The sequence below is a fragment of the Antrostomus carolinensis genome, unplaced genomic scaffold (genome assembly GCF_000700745.2).
Source record: "Antrostomus carolinensis isolate BGI_N321 unplaced genomic scaffold, ASM70074v2 scaffold15860, whole genome shotgun sequence".
Lineage (NCBI taxonomy): Eukaryota > Metazoa > Chordata > Aves > Caprimulgiformes > Caprimulgidae > Antrostomus > Antrostomus carolinensis.
The window spans coordinates 1-19,040 of record NW_010290668.1 but is presented as its reverse complement, the minus strand read 5'-3'; the positions used below and the strand labels follow the sequence as shown (position 1 = coordinate 19,040).

Here is a 19,040-nt window from a genome sequence, read left to right as displayed (position 1 = left end):
TGCCCTGATAATAGCACTTGTTGTGATCTCTTTTGTTTTGCTTGATTTGTAGCGTAGCAGCATGGTGAATCACACCAGCATATCCATGTATCAGCTTTTTGATGTGTTTCTGTGGGCCCTGCACTCCGGCTGCTGGAGACTCGCTTGCTTTCAGGCTTGCAGCCTCAGGCACCGGTCTGTGCAGAGGAGCCTCCTGTGACATGTAACTCACACAAAAGCATAACAATCTTGAAAGGCAGTCACAAGGCTTGGTTGGTAGCTTGCCATGTAATGCTATGAATCCTCGCTCAGAGAATTGAGCTTGTAATTTGCCTTTAGCTTGAAGGTAGCCACTGTTTGCATGTGCAGTGGAAATCCAGACAGTGCTGTAACTGTGTTATGACCCAAACTCTTTTATTGAGTTCAGAAACTTTAATTTTAAAAGATAGGGCTAATTACTCTAAACAGAGAATGAGGAAACAGGGCTCTAAATGATTAATAGGAAAATATATCCCTTCCCTGGGAATGATTATCTTGCTGTGCCTGGAAAGCACATAGGAATAGAAGAGTCTGGAAGATGCACTGATAAACTGAAGAGCTGAGCTGCCAGACCAAGAATGACACAGGGAGGAAGGAGGCGGGCAGGGTCTGAGCTGAAAGCCAGCACCAGGGCAGTGCATCCGCGGTGCAGCTGTACCCCAAATTACATTGAAACCTTCATGCATTGCCTTGCTGGCACAGTGTGGTGAGAAACTGGAGTTGAGGTTTTTTTTTCCCTTGGCTATATCAGCACACCAGAAGACAGAACTGTGTTAACATTTCAGTTCAGAACATTGAGGGTCCCCCTAGGAACCTTACCTAGGTAACAATTGTGTCCTGTGGCATTTCCCATGCTTACAGGAAATTGTCCTCTATGAAGAAGTTCTCTCTGTTTGTAAGACAAGCGACGTGTCAGGAATTGTAGGGAAGTCAATTTCCAAAATTTGAAGTATGGGATTATTCTGTGCCTGCTTCATAATTTGTATTCTGAATTACACTGGGATTAATCAAGACTTTTAAGAGCCAAATCCCTGTCAATCTGTAACTTGGGCTAGATGATTTAAGATCTCAAAAGGGGATGTTTACTTTAGTTAGTTCACATGCTTTAAGGAGAGGCCATATAGAACAATCCATTTTACCACTACATATGATATGGCAGAGTTTGTGACTTAGATTTTAACACAAGCATTTCAGCTGGCCATCTGTGCTGGAGGAATGTGGACAGCATTTGGGTGAAATGTTTGTCAGTGGAGTTTCATTTCTTCAAACTTGCCTGCAGCTCATAGAACACAGATATTGATAAATGTTTAATGAATGAGGCCTCCAGTACAGCAGAACTTTTGACATGAATGTCTGAAAATGTCACTATTATTTACATTTCTGTCAAACTTTAAATTATGCCTGAAAGAATGTGGAAAGCTGAAATTGGCTTCCTGGTATATTATTGTATCATTAAGGGAAAAATTTAGGACAAAGATGGAACTTTTTCCCTTGTGACTTTCCTGAATTCTGTTTTCTGCCATTATGCTTATGACTTTCTATGTTGTCTTAAAATACTTTTATATAAGATCTTTATTTCATATTTGAATATTAATATAGTGTTTCCTCATCATGTTAACATATTCCCACCTCTTTACCATGTGTAGTTTACAATCACTTACTCATCTGGCAAGTTAAATCTGGCAGTTATCCAAGAGTTGTTTAGACCATAAGTCTGACCACTAGTGTTAGTGGAGTTAGTTTTTAGGTTAAAAAAAAAATAAATTAGAAAAGAAGAAAAGTATCTTGTGTAGCTGTGTACAGAAATGGCACCCCTTTGTTCTTTTACTTTTGGTCTTTCCATCAACTTGCTGATGATGAATTTACTAGTGCTCTTGGTAGAACTTCCTGCTTGTTCCTTTCCATTATTTATACTTTGAGGGGAAAAATGCCCAACACTTTTTTTTAACAGCTTTCCCAGTACAATTTTTTTGTCTCTTCTCAGGGACTTAATCATCACACAGCCAAGTGTCGCAAATTTCCTGTGGATTATTAATTTTTTTTAACAGTTAACCTTTTCATTCATTCCCTGGTTTGTCCCTGTCCTCTCCTTTTCTTCCTCATTCCACTATCTCATTGTTTAGAATGACAACAGATTTTAGGGTAAAGGATTTTGTTCAACTCAGACTGTGAGACTGCAACCCAAGGATCCTTATCCAAAGCAGGATGTTTAAACAAACCTTTAAGTTTGACTCAAAACTTGCATATGGAGCTGAATTTCTTAGGTGAACTTTACTCTTCCTCCTCTTGAATAAACCTTGAACCATCTCAAAATGAGGCTGAATCCTGGCACTTGGGAGAAGTGTGGAGATGAGGTACTGTCAGCAACTTATTCTATGTGCTCTTGTAAGACAGAACCTCAATGCAGGTAAGTCAGGCTGCAACAATCGTATTTACAGTGGCTCACAATTTAGCTCTCCTTCATGATTTGTGTTCTGATTGCCTTCTCTTTTTCTCAGCTAATCCTACCATCACTGTAACTTATATGAGTGAGGTCTGCTTAACCCTTCAGACACTAGCTTTGCACAAATTAAGTTCCAAGTAGTCTCCACTAAAGCATAGGTGTGCAGCAGGACAGTAAGTGAAGCAAAGCAGGAGGTCTTTCTGGAAGACTGATTTATTTGCAGAGCCCTAGAGATGGGTCCAAAAAATCACCTCATACAGCATTGAGGTGGCACAGCCAGAATGGAGTCCAGGAATTAGGAAGGATATCCTGAATACAATCTAGCATTGTTTCCCCTTGATCAAGGGATATATTTGTGCATTTGAACATCTGCCCTGGACACAAATAAATTAAAGTCTCAGAAAATAAGATCTCTTTGCTAGGTGTTGACTGTCTCCTTGTGCTGGGAATAGCCACCCAAGGTGAAGTTTATAGACTTAACCTTTGTTCTGAGGTGACTATAGTATTTTCTAGCTGTGAGTTTGTTCCACTTGGATTTACTTTTAATGGGGAGCATCTGCCTAAATTCATAAACTGTGTTGATTTTTTTTCCTTTCTATTTTTCTAATACTTCTAAGATTTTTTTTCTCTAAATACTAAGGGTTATTTTCCTGTCCTTAGATTTATTATCCTGTTTTTCATTTTCTGCTCTGTGTTTGACACATCTTTAGCTATTAGAATAGAAGCCTGACACTGTAGGAAACAGAAAATGTTTGCCTGCATTATGTTTCACATTATAAATGGTTCTTGTTCTTTACTGTGCAAACAGACTCCTTGAATAATTTTACGGTGCGCTGTTGAGAACTGCGGTAAGCCATTTGCTAGTAAATCAGCATTTCTTACAGCAAACTCTGTGCTTTGTCAGCCACTGCATCTAGGGAATAAAAGCTAATAAAAAAAACCCAAATCAAAACATGGAACAGTTATGGCTGCTCTCTTCGAAAAATTTATACTGTTTTGAGTAGAGCAACCAAACATCTGGGATTTTTTGGGTAGTGTCCAGTTCTGAAGTTTCGAGATGTACAGCAGAACATGCAAAACATCTGCCTTTTTGCTGCATTTCTGGTGTTTACAATAAAATATACTGACCAGTCACAGTTTTCCCTTCAGTTCTTGACTTTCGGGGAAGGTTCAGCCTCTGAAAGCAGTGTCTAAGGAAAATTTCAGCTTTATTTTCAGATTTTGATGGAATTTCAGTATTGTTAACTCTGAGTACTTTAAAAAATAAAAGAAAAAATTAAACAGCCTTCCTCCTTAATATTAAAGATCATGAAGAATACCTTAAATGTTGGAAAGACTTTAGTTGCTTTATGGTCTTGGCATTTTGTATGCAATCATATCCTGCATTCAAGCTTGTCTTCACCAATTAATAGATGTAGTTGCTCTTTTTATATTATTATTTTTTTAATGGCAGCTGAAATATGTTGATTCCAGCAACAGTTAATATCAAAAAACTTGCCAACTCTTGTATTTTTATGACAGCATTGTGATTCTGTGTGGTAAACCTTTATTGCATTGCTCAAAGCTGCTTATATGTTGATTCCAGCAACAGTTAATATCAAAAGACTTGCCAACTCTTGTATTTTTATGGCAGTATTGTGATTCTGTGTGGTAAGCCTTTATTGCATTGCTCAAAGCTGCTTGTAATTTTGAAAGGGAAGGCTGGTGTTGGAAGCAGAAAGGTGTGGAAAGCCCCAAAAAACAGGCAGGGTCTGTCATAAGCAGGAAGGATTCTGAAGTATTACCCTAAGGGTTTTTTGTTTTGTTTTATAACAAAAAAAATTTTAAAACTGAGCTTAAAATGTGGCTATTACACTTTTTGAATACTCCTTGAAACAGAGGCTTTTGCAGTACTGTTAATTCAATTTTTTTCTCATGGTTTTTTGTCATCAAATGAGCTCGATAAGTTTGGTACCTGGTTTGATACCATATTCTTAACCTTGATAGTGGAAGATCAAATCTGAGCATTTCCTCCCAGTATTAGGTTCTTAATGTCTGTTATCATCATGGCATGGCAACCTGGTGCTGCCTCTGGCATTGATCGTTCATCAAGGACTGCTGCCAGGTTTATATTCCCTACCAGGCAGCTCATGCCTGTCCTGAGCTTTATCACAAGCAAGGAATCTCACTCATAATCTGAATGATTTGGGCAGGGATGGTATTGAGGCCACAAATTCAGCTCTTACTACAGGGTACTGAGTATTGAGCTCTGCATGCAGCCAGGCTTCTGGTGAGCATTTTGGACAGAAAGCGCCCAAGTTGGAGGGATTACAATGTGCACGTGTTCCTGTGCTCCATAGACTATGAACACTGAAAGATTGTCTGTGCTACATGTTTGATACTGAAACTTTATCTTTTTGCTTAAAGACTTTGTGATAAGGTGTGGCTTTCTTTGGATGCTCAGTGTCGCTTGACACAAAGATACATGTCTGTTCTGAAAATCTGGAGCTAGATGTCTATATTTGAGCGGTACTAAAATGTGAGGAATGTGCAAGATACTTAATTCTAAGCTTCAGTTTGGTTTATTTCTACTACAATCTATTATTAAAACAAAAACCTAAACAAATCATTGCAACATGGAGTTCATTAGTGCAGAAAATGGAGCTGGGAATGTTGACAAATATTTTTGTGGTGTCCCAGTGTGATTGCTCCATTTCTCTATTTGCAGGGCTTCTATATTGTAGCCTCGCCTAATCCAAAGCACAGCATGACTCCTTCCTAGGACTAGTCCCTTCTATCATATCTCTCCCTCCTCTTAAATCCCTTCAATCAGCTTTCAGTAAAATAGAAAATAGGTTTTATTACTTATTAAAAGTTTTATAATGGAGGCCTGGCTTATCTTCCCTACCTTCTGTCACTGACAAACTTGGATCAACAACTTCCAGATGTTTGTTCAAAAATATAGTTTGAAGCATTGTGGACTTCATGCTCTCAGTAACTTTACAGCATTACCAATCCTAAGAGAAGCTTCAGAAAACCCAAATCACTCAAATAGTGGAAAGAATCCCAACACCACAAGTTTTAAAAGTTATAGATCACTATGGCAACTGAAGAATACTAAATGTGTATGACTTGAGGTGTTTTTCATTTTTTATTAGCTAGGTAAATTGGAGGTGATAACTTAGCTTAATTTTAGCTGCAGAATTTTATAATATTAATCTCCAGTGTAATAGTCACTGGGAGACATTCCTGTGGTTGTGTTGTGGATTTTTCAGATCATTGAACAGTGTTAAGCTCATATATGGAAGTAATTTGAAATGCTCAAAATGAAATAATGGAAGGACCAGGTACTATATATGCGCTAATAGATGTTGGGCCAAGGTCATCAGCCCAGAACCCTGCTGCAAATACAGCATCCCTGTGTCAGAGCCCATGCAGGCCACCTCTGCTCTTTCTCTAGTGATTTCTCTGGACCTTTCATTGAACAACTAAATTGTTGACAACTTTGGGTTCCTTACAGGTTTCCATCTACATCCACATACCTACTTTGAGAGTCCCCTGAATGCCTGTAGATGCTTTCACTTTCCTGATAACTTTTCCTTTCATGTCATAGATGAAGTCACACAAGTTGCAATCTTTCCAAACTGCTGTCCGCAGCACAGACCCAGAGTTTCCTGTCTGATGCTACCTGCAACTGTTCTCTTCAGCCAAAGATGAAATAATGTTTGTCATGATAAAGCTAGTTGGCCTGCAACATCAGTAACTTCTTTACAGTGGTCCAGTTCCCTCACACTTCTTGTAGTGCCTGTTTATTCTATTTGGTATAAACAATTTATTGGTCAGGCATGGTACTTTCTAGCTTCATGGTGTTTTCTGTGAACTTCAAGATGTTGTGGGTTATAAAATGAGCATTAGGAATGGAATAACATGAGGTTTGTCCCCTCTACAGATAAAAAAAATAAATGTATATATCCCTTAATGTGCAAGAAAGCCAAACATGCGCTGTATGAACTTGTTAAACACATTTATTGAGCTCTTGACAGTAACCAAACACAGTGAATGACCATTATAAACAAGAAAAAAGGCATTTGCTTTCACTTGGTCAGCTCCTGCTTTATCTGTAAAGAAAAGATATCCCTTTCCAGCACTGATTTACAGGACTGAATTTGTTTGTCCCAATGATGGATTCAGCTGGGAAAACGGCAATTTTAAACTGAGATATATTTTAACTGCTTTCTCCATCTGAGCCCAGCTCCTATAAATGATGGACCATAAAGTGGAATTAAAATTATACTAGCTTTAAGTGCATTCCCAATTGCCATCAACTCACTTAAACTGGCTGCAAACAAATAAATGAAGTTAAAAAAAAAAGAAAAAAAGAAAAAAACAAAACAAAACAAAAAAGAAAAAACACCCCACAAATAATGCAGCCATGAGTAGCAGAGGTTTGTTATTTCAGTAAGGAAAAAATAAATCAAAGCAAGTTTACTAAATTAATTTGTTAAACACATTTATTGAGTTGTTAATAGTAACCAACACAACGTTATGACCTGTTGTAAAACAAGAAACAGAAAATGGATCAATTCTGATTTTGGCAAATCCTACTACAGATATGTGACAAGGAGGGAAATATTTCAATTTCCTTTATATTCTGCAGTGATATATTTACAATACTTATCTCTCAGTCTGTCCCTTGTTTAATTAAATAAACAGAAAGATCATAACCTAGAAATAAGTTTCCTCTACAGTCTTCTTGTTCTGTCTTGTCAGTATCCATTAATGATAGTGAAATAATGAGAGCTTTCCAAGGATTACTTGGCACACAGAACACAATTCCACTTTGATGCTGTACCGAGCCACCTTTTTTCTTTTTTTTTCTTTTTTTCTTTTTTTTTTTTTTTTTTTTTTAATTTGAGGGAGGGGGGAAAAGAGGAAGAATTTCATATGTACAAAGGCTGAAAAGTCTGTCTTTGTGAAGCTAAATTAGTTCAGGAAAACTGTATCAAAATTGTAATCACATTTACTGTAATACTGTCTTTTAAATTTTTTTAATTACCACCGATCATATGAATGAATTTTTAGTTGTTTCCAACATGGCAGCTCTTTTCCTACAGCATGTTGGCACATGCTGTCGTGAACCCAAAGAGAGTGAGGTTGGGTGCTTTCTAGATTATGTCAATTCACAGTAGTAGCATTCCACTGAGGTTAGGGGTTCTGCCTGCTCTGTGTTACTTACTTGAGGAGCCATTCATTTACTGAAAGGAAAGAGAAACAAAACAAAAACAATTATGCTTTAATAAACTCCAAATATGAAAGTGACTGGATTTAACACTGTATTAGGCACTTAAACGATATGTCTTGAAAAAACCAGGTGGCTCAGTTTCCTCCTCTTTCTGGAAAAGAATTAAGTCCGAATGACTGTTTCTTTGAAGTACTGTAACTCAGTCATCAGCCTTGTTGCTGAAAATGTGTTTCCTTTTCCACCCTTCAACAGCACTCCTTCACAGCCATAATATTATGAGTAAAAGGCACTTTTACACCATTAACTCAGGTAATATAACTGTGGGTGCATAGCCTAGAAGATGCGTAAGACACACTACAGCTCAGTTGTGAGCCCCAGCTGTGGCAGTGTAAGGAGACTGGGTTGGTTCATTTGTTTAATAACTGTTGCATAATGCAAAACTTTCCAATTTGGGTGTCTGTTATGGTGGTGTACCTCCAAAGCGAAATTTATTCTGAGATCAAGACTAGCTTATCCCTCTTTTTCTTTCCCAGATGGGTAAAACAGAGCAAAATGTGCTTTGTTAGGTGAGAAGACTTTAAAATGAGGCTAGAAAACTGAAGGCCTGTCCTATCTGCCTCAAAAAGAAAAAAAAAATAAAAAATAAAAAATTAGATGTCCCGGACTGTTTTTTGTCTTTTTTTTTTTTTTTTTAAGCTTTTTCCTGTATATTTCTGGGCAAGTTTCCTCATCCATTTCCAGTATGTAATGTTTGACTCATATTGTTAGTCCTCCAGAATCTGGAGTTTCATCTGGTTTTATTTGTATCTTTGTTATGCACTTGGGTTTCTCAAAGAAAAGAGCTCAGTGTAAGCATAGAAAGGATTATTCTGGAGGTAGAACGTACCTCTATACTGCAGTTTCTGTGCTCTATTGTTTGGACAATCTTTTCCCTGTAAACTAAAGTTGATGTTAGTTCGGATACATCGATTGTTGAGAGGCTGGACTGGTCTGAAATTGTCGCTCATGCTCAGAAATATCTGTGATGGCTGATTCTGGCTTAGCAGTCGTAAAGAATGCATCTATACAAAATACAAAACAAAGATTTTTAGTACTGGTCTTTCCTGTAAGTAAACAACATACAAAACTATTAAATAGACTACTTAATAAATGAAAATTAAACAGAATTTCAGTGATAGTCAGAGGTGGATTGAAACAATTAACTTGAGGTAAAACTGTTCCTTCTGTGGTCCTCTGTTTCTGAGCCCCGTTTTAAATGGAAGTAACTAGCTTTGTGTGGAGGAAGTGAAAATGGTATGAGGTGTCCTTGGCTGCTCAGGAAACAAATGGAATCCAGACTACTGGGTGGCAGCAGCTGGTGCACAGAAAATGAACTTGATGAATGACAAGAGCTAATTTCCTAAGTTTTGTAGCTATTAGTGTAGCTTCCAGTTGAGAAGACACAGTTATGGATGATGGTACTCAAAAACCAGGCATGGCCAGTCAGGATGGAAAGGATAACTGTCAGTCATGCTGTTGAAGTCATGAAATTAATGATGTTAAAAACTGAAATCTTCTCTTGTTGACAGGTCTGTCTTGACACTGTCTGTGCTGTCTATAGTGTTCCTCTGGTAGACTCTGGTTGCCTTTTGAGATGGTTTTATGGATGAGCAGAGAGGGAATTACTGAATCATCCAGGATTTTCAGTGTTTCCCCAGCAGTGGTTGGATGCAAACTACAAGCAGACAGCAACAGTTCTTACGATGACTATGCAACTGTGCTAAAAGCATGTTAATTGGCTCAAGCAAACCAAAACCTTTCAAACTTTATACGGGAAACTGGAGGGGGGCGGGGGGGGGGAAGCTGCAATTTGTAAATCAGTAACCCTCAAAATATTTTGCTTTAAAAATAAAGTATCTTCCATGTCAGTATACAATTTAAGAGGTTTGGTTGTGGCATTTAATGCTTAAGTGAGGAAAATACAGAAGATGGGTTTTACATACTGAGAATCTTCAACAGCTTCCAAGGAAAACTTGAGCTGTGCATTACTTTTTCAGTCTGAGTACACAATGTAATTAGTAAGTATTCCATGAAATCAATTTGCAGCACTAATAGTGGAGGATGTAACTAACCAGTAAAGCATGACAAGGAGTAAGTATCATGAGATTATAACTTGTAGGTACTAGCACAGATTCCAGAAATATTCTAATCCTTGTTTTGTACATTAATGTTGTAACTAAAAACATTGCTTGTAGGAAAATGTTCAAGTCCCCTGCTTGAAAAGCTCAGAATGTACAGCATGCCTGCCTGTGCTCCGCTGTGTCATTTTCCCAAATTACCCATTGAGAAAGGAAACAAAGTGGTTTCTCTGCATCTAGACAAAATTGGACAGAAGGAACATCGCAAAGATAAAACATCTCAGGCTTTTTAAAAGTAATTTTATTTATAATGTTAATATGATTTTAAATCCCAAAGTAATATTTAGGGTTGTTTTATCATTCCTTGTTTCATTTTTCAGGCCAGATTGCTCTGCTGCATGCCTGGGACAGGCAGATACTGGTTCAAGTATTCCTTTGGGACTCTAGTAGCAAGAGAACAGGTTTTAGTTCAGCTCACAGCTCCATAAGCAGCTCACTGGAAGCTCTGGAGAAGATTGCAATAGATGTTAAATTTGTTGTTTTCTGATGTTAGGCCTTAGATTGTATTCAAGTCATACAGAAATATAATCTCTCCCTTTCACTGGTGTGGTTCCTCAACAGCATAATTTTGACTATGAAATTAATTGCATTTTCTTTTACATATTTTTTCGTGCTTCTTTCTAATAGGGGCTTCAATTTTTCAGTCTGAATTTTCTGATGATATTTGCAATGTCTATCCTTACTCTATACCAGAAAGCACTAGCTGACTTTTTTTCAAGGCAGCCCCATATATTGGATCTCTGTCACATTAATGTGCTATTGATGTGTATTTAAATAGTCATGAGTGTCACTCACAATTTGACTGTTTCTTTCTTACCTAAGAACAGATTTTGTTATACTTAATAACCTCAGTTATTTTTGTACAACACTGCTATATTTATTTTAGAATCCCCATATATCTGTTCACAGAATCATAGAGTAATTTAGTTTGGAAGAGACCACTAGTTGTGGTCTCACTGAAAGTAGGGTCCACCTCAGAGTATGTGATACTTAAGAGAGCTCTGAATATTTAATATTTTTATTTTGGTAAAAAATTCTTCAAGGCTTTTGCAAGCTGTATAAATTGCAGACAGAAAAGTTTAATCTGATTTTTGTATGTAAAGTTACAAGTATATGTTTAAAATATTATTTAGTACCTATACTAGATTGAGTAACTTTAAAATTATTTTTACCTGCATCCTCGTTATGTAGACAGGTTTGTTCATTATTATCCAGCTTGCTGTTTCATAGCAGGGTGGAATTGTCATTGACCCATCATAGGTAATGAAACTAGAGGTCTCTGGATAAAGTTCCTCAATATTAAGCCCCTGTAGTAAGTATGCATCATCTGAGAATAAAGGAGGAAAACGACTGAGATAAAACAATAGATTCACAAAAAAAAAATCCCCCCTTTTTATGTACAATCCTTATTCTGGAACATCATCAGTCTTACCAAAATAGGAAGTGTACTTGGCATACATTTCTGAATGCTCCAGCGGTTTGGACAAGAACAAATAACATGAAGTCACTGACCCTGCTTGGGTTGAGTTCTGTTCTTAGATGCCCATGCACACCATCTGAGTTTAGAACAAGCATTCACAGTGAAACTCTGCATCTTGTTTAAGAACTGGAGTTAAAAGCTTCTTGAACTTGCAGTTACTGATTTAGATGCAGCAGCCTTTGGAGAATGTTGACTTACCGGATTTTGGAGCGATTAACAATTTTTGCTCAACAAAGTCTTGGGAAGGCTGAGAATGTTAAAACGTAATTGCCCTTCTACCACAGGAGGAAGTTAAGGTTAATGCGTGGTAATAAAGTTGCTCAATGAAGCCTGCTGGCCTTTCATTGCACAGTGGGGGAGGATGCAGTGCAAGCTCACTCAGAATGCTAAAATCAGGGTGGAAAAGTATGCTGGAAAGCTGCTTACAAGGGTCCCTGCTTTTATCCTAAGTCTCCCTGGGAATTAATGAGGTTTTCCTTTGCAACAGAATTCGCTCTGTGGATACGTGCCAAAATATAATGAGGTATGGTTTTATCTTTTAAAATTCATCAAAGTTCCTCCACCTTTTCTATCCTCTGTGCATTACTTCCCTTGTGTAATGCTGGCCCTACAATACTTTCGGCAGTGCTGTCAGAACCGGAGCTCAGATTTTCCTGCCAAATCTTAGGCTGTAGGAGTTCCTTAATAGGAAATCCTCAGGGACACACACACTTTACTTCAGATATGCTACTGCTATCTTGCATCTCAGAGAAAGCTGGTTACGAACCGTAATGTTGGGAAATCTCTCTGCATGCTTTCACTTGCATGTAACGTGTTCGATATGGTTCATTTGCAGACTAAGTGCTAATACGTGGGCAAGGAAAGCTGCATATTTAGGTGTGTTTCCCCTTTCAATACACAAGAGGAACTGGCATTGATTTTAATGGAAGGCAAGGAAGATAGTGCAAATAAAATAGCAGAAACTGCTCAGGCTGAAGAAAAATATTGAAAGTGCATCTTTTAAGTCAATGTCAATAATTTAGGCATTTCTATTGGGTTCTCTGATGTCTTCCATGTACCATTCACTGTAAGTTTAAACAGTTTTTAGTTTTGTGGGACTTTTTTTTTAATTTATTTTTTAAAACTGATAAACAGTTCCTTGGCTATCAGGAAAATATTGTAAATGGAACCGGGGAAAGAAATATGAATGATCAAGGAAGTGTGTAAGAACTAAAAAAGAAAAGGGTAATTTAACTTGAATTTAACATATTATATCTGAAGGACAAAACTTCAATGAGCAAAATGCTTGTCTCATACTATCTAGTGGAAAAAAAAAAAGGACGGAAACTACTGTCTGGGGCAACAGAAAATCAAATAACACAGGTGAAGCAAATGTGACCTTTTTTTATTTTGACATATTGCAGACAACATGCTACAGGCTTCTGGGGTAGCAAAGCAATATTAGTGACGATAGGATCAGTTCAGGTGTCAAGGTGAGAGTGTAACATTTACACCACATTGACCAGTGCATTAGTTATTTCATATTTTAAATGTTTGTTATTTTACAAAATATAATCTTGGCAGGTCCTTTCAAATTTGTCAAAAATACAGCCTTGTGCCATGTTCTTGCACTTTGAGCCAGGGTAACTGCCAGGCCATGTAGCTGGATCCCCAACTAGAGGGGAAACTACTCTTAAGTGTCTTGTAGGTGGCTGACTGTCACCTTTTTAACATGCTCAGCCTTCACTGGCCCATGGCCTGGGATACAGAGTCTTTCTAAACCCCAAGATGAAAGTGCAAAACCATTGCTATGGTACTAGGGCCAAAATGCTGTTAAAATTTAACAGCTAGAGCTGACTGAATACACAGATATCCTATTCAATAAAAACTTTACTTGCAGTGCAGTGGTAATCTTGCTAGAACTACATAAGAGAATGAATGTATTTTTTCTAGCCAGTGCTTGTTTTCAGTGAGTCATCAGACATTTTTTTCCCTTTCCCACATGAACATCCTGTTCATTATTTATGAACCACGGGGAGTGTGGTGTGTTAGCTCCAAATGGCATGGAGTCAGTCAGAACGGATAGTTTCAAACTCTTAAGGACCAAATCTGCTTTGTCACATCCATATGGACTTCGGTTGGGCTAAGATTATTTAAACAAGGTAGAATTTGCCCTAAAATGTTTGCTAGGAGATGGAAAGCTAATTAAAGATTAATACAGGTGAGGGATACTGCGATGTATATAAATATATATCTTTTCTGTGTGCCATGTTCTAGTTGATTAATTTCTATTCAGGACAGTGCACAGATTATTAACAATAGAACTACTTCTCAAATGGAAGATAGAGAAACAGATGAACTGCTGGCATTAGTACAGGTAATCATGGGGTTTTTGGATTTGCCTCACATTGCTTTAATAGACAACGTAATTCATTACTTTGATATGGGCTTCTAACTTTTGTCTGTGGATTTACAGTAAAGTCATTCTCAGAACATAATAACTCTTCAGGGTGGAACATGGTATGGAGCAGTATTGGGGTATGGTCTTCCTATTCTTTTGGGCAAGCCCAACGTATGCCAGTGCTCTCAAGATCAGGAGAGATGTTCTCCTTAGCATTATTGAGCTTTGGACCAACTGCTAGGTTACCTTCTTTGCATACTGAGGACCTACAAAATGTGTGGCCATCTCCCCAACCAGCACCCAGCAGAGGCATGGCTCCAAACCTGGTTCATTGTCTCTGTCATCACTTGGAATATGTTTAAGGAGAAACAACAAATTATGTGTCAAAATGTGTCAGTTGTGATTAATGGGAAACTGCAGGAAAATATCAACTCGGGAAAAAAGGGAAGATAGGGGTGAATGAAATAACAAAATAAGGGAGTTTGACCAAGTAAAAGCAGTATTTATTCATGCCTGTATATGGGTTATATTCCCATGGGAAATCAGATGACTCCAGGAGAATGGCCTAGCAAAAGACTACAGAATAAATACTTGGTTATCAACGTTTTTCCCATGAACATCTCTGCTCTTTTCTTTCCCTTTCCCCACATCCTGATAGAAGTTTCCTGTTCTGGAACTGAAACAGGACTGGTGGGTTTGCACTAATACTAGACTGCAGCACTTTAATATCTTGTCTTTTATCACATTTATTGCAAGTATGTAGTTCAAAATGGTCAAAATCACCATGTGTGATCTCTTGCCAGTAATAAACGTCCTTTAATAAACCCATTCAGTCTTTACTAGATTCTCAGCATCATTCCTATTTACAGCCCCCATTCTGTTTATCTTGATCTGCTTGTGCCTTAGGGTGATTTCTGAACTCATTTACTCTTCTCTATACAAGTTAGATTTCATATTCATTAACATAAAGGCCTTGACTCTGACAATTTTCTTAGCAAATGATGGAAATCCTCTTTTATCCCTAGATTAGCAATAGCTGTGTGGGGTCTGCTTTCACTGCCAATTGTATGTGTATTCTCTTTAAAACAATAGTATTTAAAGGGAATATATTATTTACTGAATAAGGAAGGTCCGTTTGATTTTGAAAATCATACCATGGTAATCCAAAATGAGAAAGTACAGCTCTAACTAGATCACAGGGTAAGGGATGTAGAGATGCTCAGTTTTTTAATCCCGAAACTGAGTTTCTCAATTTACCAGCCTCCACAAGTCACTGAGACCCAGGCTGACAGAGACTCATCTTGAACACCTGAGGTTGGTCCCTTGGCACCTGGTTTGAGACTGCTGAGCTCTTACTGCTTGTGACAGGAGCTGCAAGAGCTCACTCCTTCAGAGAACCCACTGAAACATGAACCTTGAGAAATTAATAGTCTCTTATTTCCAGAAATCTGAATCTTAAGCTTTTTCAAGACAATCTATTAAAATCACAATACTCTATTCACTTGTACGTTATCTATAAAATAGCTGAAGACTGAATTTGAGGAAATTCAGAATTTTATAGCTCTTCTGCCTAGCTGAACTTGTGGCATTATTTTGTTGCAGAATGACAAGCCCAAATTTTCATAAGGAATTTTGGGAATCTAAAATGTTACTTCTTTCCAATGCTAAGCAAACACTGGGTGAAAGCTAATGTAGCATAACTATTCTGAAAGAAAGCTGACTTATCCCCTCAAATGTCATACTTATAGAGAAATAGTAAAGCAGTTTTTCTTTAGAGATATTCACATAGCTTCTGACTAAAGTCTGTTTGAAAGAGCACTTGTTTCAACTGGTTCACAGTGGATTCTTTCGGCTGTGATAACAGAATAAAATAAGCATTTAAAATCTGCTTAAAAATTCCTTGGGGTCCGCTTTACCTCACTGTGGCCATTAATATCCAAGAATAGAAATTCCCTTTTTAATGCATTTTGCCCATGGAAACTTCACACAACAGCATAGATAGCTCTTAATTTTGTTGCTGTTCTTAAAAAAAAAAAAAAAAAAAAAACCACAAAAAAACCACACAAAAAAAAACCCCAAAAAACTTTAGTTATGTTACTGACTGTCCTGACTCTGAAACTCTGCTCCACTTAACATTTGCTCCACGCTCCTATTGGGCACACTGGGGCTGGTCACTTTGTCAGCAGCCTCCTGAGTATTGATTTCAGGAGTGGACACCTAAAGCACAAGCTAAAAAATTCCAGCAGCTAACGGCAGAACAGAAATCCTCACAATGTAAGATGTAAAATTAGTTTTCAGCAATGATGCCATAATCCATCACACAAGACAACTGAAAAATTACTTTCAATAACACTTTCACTTTCCCAATTTACACTAAAAAATTCCCAGTCAATACTTGTTACTACAGTAAGTAACCCAGTGCCCTGCAGAATATTATGTGCATTGTACCCACTGACTATTTCATTTTAACAGATAAACTTGTTAGTGGCAGCAGTGGTTAAAAATTACGACATTTCTGTGAATCATTGATTTTGCAGCCTATGTTATGTGTTCATCTCATTTAATAAGCCCAAATTAGGTGTGATTGGAATTGCAATTTCCTTCTGAAGAGGCAAAACAACTAATGGAAGGTTGTAGGATGCTGTCAGCTCCAGAGAGGAGGAGTGCCCGCTTGTAAGTGCAGAGTACAAACAAAGTATTTTGCATTGGGAAGGTGTGCTTGCCTGCTGGTGTGGGTGACGGTTGCATGGTCGCTCATGCAACAAGGGAAAGATGCTGCCGGTGCCTTCCTGCCCTGTGGAGCTGTATATCCCTAATCATGACCTCTTCTCTGCTCTGAGCCACCACAAGTTCCCCAGTCTTTGCTCCGCTGCCCAGCTATTGCAGCATGGGGGGCCAAGGAGTACAACAAAGGCTGTCACACTCCTGTAAATGCATGAGCTACAACTGCTGTGATGGGAAAAATGAGGCAGGAATCTTCTCCTACTCAGTGTGTGAGACCTGACAGGTCTGTGTGTGTGTGCACAGGGGGAAAAACAGCTTTCTCAGCAGTGCACTTGGAGATCTTCTGGCTGGTTCCCAGACAGAAGCCAGGAATATGTAACTTGGAAGTGAAAGAGCCTGAAAAAACCACATAAAGCCTTAACAATTTCTCATCTCCAGGATGCTGCAGCAGCACTGGTAGGCAGGAAACCCTTGCAGAACTGTATTGCTGTGTTTTTGTAAGGAGTCAAGACAGGCAGTTTAAAAACTGGGCTAATCTGCTTCTTCCATGCAGAGAAGATATTTCATACTGACAGAACAATCTGGAAAAAATATTCTGAGGGGAACTCTCTGTCGCCTTCCTTTCTATAAGTATCATGGAGAATGGAGTTTTATCATAATAGAGGCCTCTTATTTGGCCCAAAGATGTAACAAGATTTGTTAACTATAAGGTGAAATTAGAGAAACATCAGTAGGAAGAAAGGTATCTGTTATAGGAGAGGACAAGGAACTACCTACTTCCGAATGGGCTTGGGTGGGCTCCAGTGCTCAAATTCTGTATTGTATGGCAAGACTTGAAATCTTTCTAGTGCTCTCTTGTTTAGGAATTATTGGGTAAAATTCTGTGCTTCTGCTTTACATTGGTCTCAGATCTACCCTTTTCCTTTTTACAATCCTAGCTTTGCAGGGAGGGGGAAAAGGTGGAGTCCACAGAAATAAATCACACTGTGTACTTTAGGGACATGTATAGAAATATCTACAAATCTTTTAATCATAAACCTGAAATTCAGTGACTTTTGTTGAAGTTAAATGGATGCTTGAGATCTCGGGGGTTGCAGATGCGCAGCTTTCCAAGTAACACTATGTTGTTGTGGAGTATATAGTACAATATATTTAATTTACAGAGAGGTAAACTGAGGCAAACCCTAGCGGAATTGTGAACCAAATCCCGGAGTCCTGATAACCAGTCTCATTCCAGTTATCATGTACAGCTCTCTCACAGCTTGTAATAAACAAAAGCAAAATTAATTAAATTTATGAAAATTGTTACATCATTGTTTACAGAACAACACACGAAGGCTGAGTTTTACAATACTTATTTTTTCAGTTTGCTGTGTGGTTTCTGAAAGTTAAATTCGGTTATCATTTAGCTTATTTCATTAACTTAATGGCTTCTTGGAATCCAAGTGAATATTTGACAAAGAATAAGGTTTTCAGGATAAGAGGTTTAATTTGTTTCATTGAGATATGTGTATTTCTCACGACTTGCTCTAAATTAGCCTAATTTTTACTGACATTTAAGTTCCAGCTTCCCACGAGTTCAATATACTAACATGGAATTATTGACCATTATCAGTTAAAGGCTTTCTGGATGTGAATACAACAAATATATATGCTATGTTAATGACCTCTATATATCCATTAAATGCAGCAATAGTTGAATAAAAATGTCATAACTCTTCTGTACAAAAATAAGGCATTAGTGAATACTAAATGCACAGTTAATGATGCAGCATCTTGACATAATCTGATGTGATGTAATCCAGGCTGCTCCATGTGTTACTTTTATTGCTAACAGTAGGCAGTTTCTCCTGAGTATTCTGTGAATACAGTATATGTGGTTGTTAAGTATAATTTAATTTATTACTTGTTCAAACATGAAATAGACTTTGAAGTTCCAAATTCGTTTGATGGACTGATGACCTTACTAGATTTTTCAGGTTCCCAAGTTTATCATGCAGAGTTGCTGGCAATGCAAACTTTGTAATTTTTGCCCATAATGAAGTGCCTCTTCTTTCAGTGGGTCACTAAATGTTGATACTAAAAGCATGCAGCTGTTAGCCATAGTAAATTAAAAGAAACTCACTTTTATATGTTATTCTTGTTATGGTGTCTCTGTTAAGCATACGATTTAGAAATGGATTTGATGATTCAGATACCTACAGAAAAGAAAATGTACAATGTCAAAATCTTCTCACAAACATTTCCTTTCTGGAAATGTTGTCTGTGCACACCTGTGAATAAATAAAAAAAAATTAGGGATGGGAGAACAGGATGAATAGAAATTAATACGTGAATACAAGTGTGAGTACAGGTTTTCTTTCCTCTAACAGCTTTGGGATTTGCAGGTAGCTATACAATTCGGCAGGATTTTCATATAGTATTCTTTTAGTTTTCTGTTTATTGAGAAATATACTTTCCTTGCAGCAGAATATTTAAATTGTAAATAAAATCTGTCTTCCCCTTGTTTTACATACAGGTATGAAATGCCTAAATTTCACCCACATGTACTCAAATATGTATATGCATAGAATCACACAGAATCACAGAATGTTGGG

At 37.6% G+C, this 19,040-nt stretch overlaps 1 protein-coding gene across 1 annotated transcript; it reads right to left on the bottom strand.

Annotated features, from left to right (window-relative positions):
• Positions 1-7,409: 7,409 nt before the first annotated feature.
• On the bottom strand, positions 7,410-18,650 carry LOC104529694 (carbonic anhydrase 10 (inactive)). The gene is made up of 4 exons (XM_010174073.2): positions 18,569-18,650; positions 11,032-11,186; positions 8,569-8,743; positions 7,410-7,695 (listed from the first exon to the last, which is right to left on the bottom strand). The coding sequence occupies exons 1-4, from the start codon at positions 18,606-18,608 to the stop codon at positions 7,673-7,675; spliced, it is 393 nt and encodes a 130-aa protein (XP_010172375.2). The 5' UTR covers positions 18,609-18,650; the 3' UTR covers positions 7,410-7,672.
• Between the last annotated feature and the right edge of the window lie 390 nt (positions 18,651-19,040).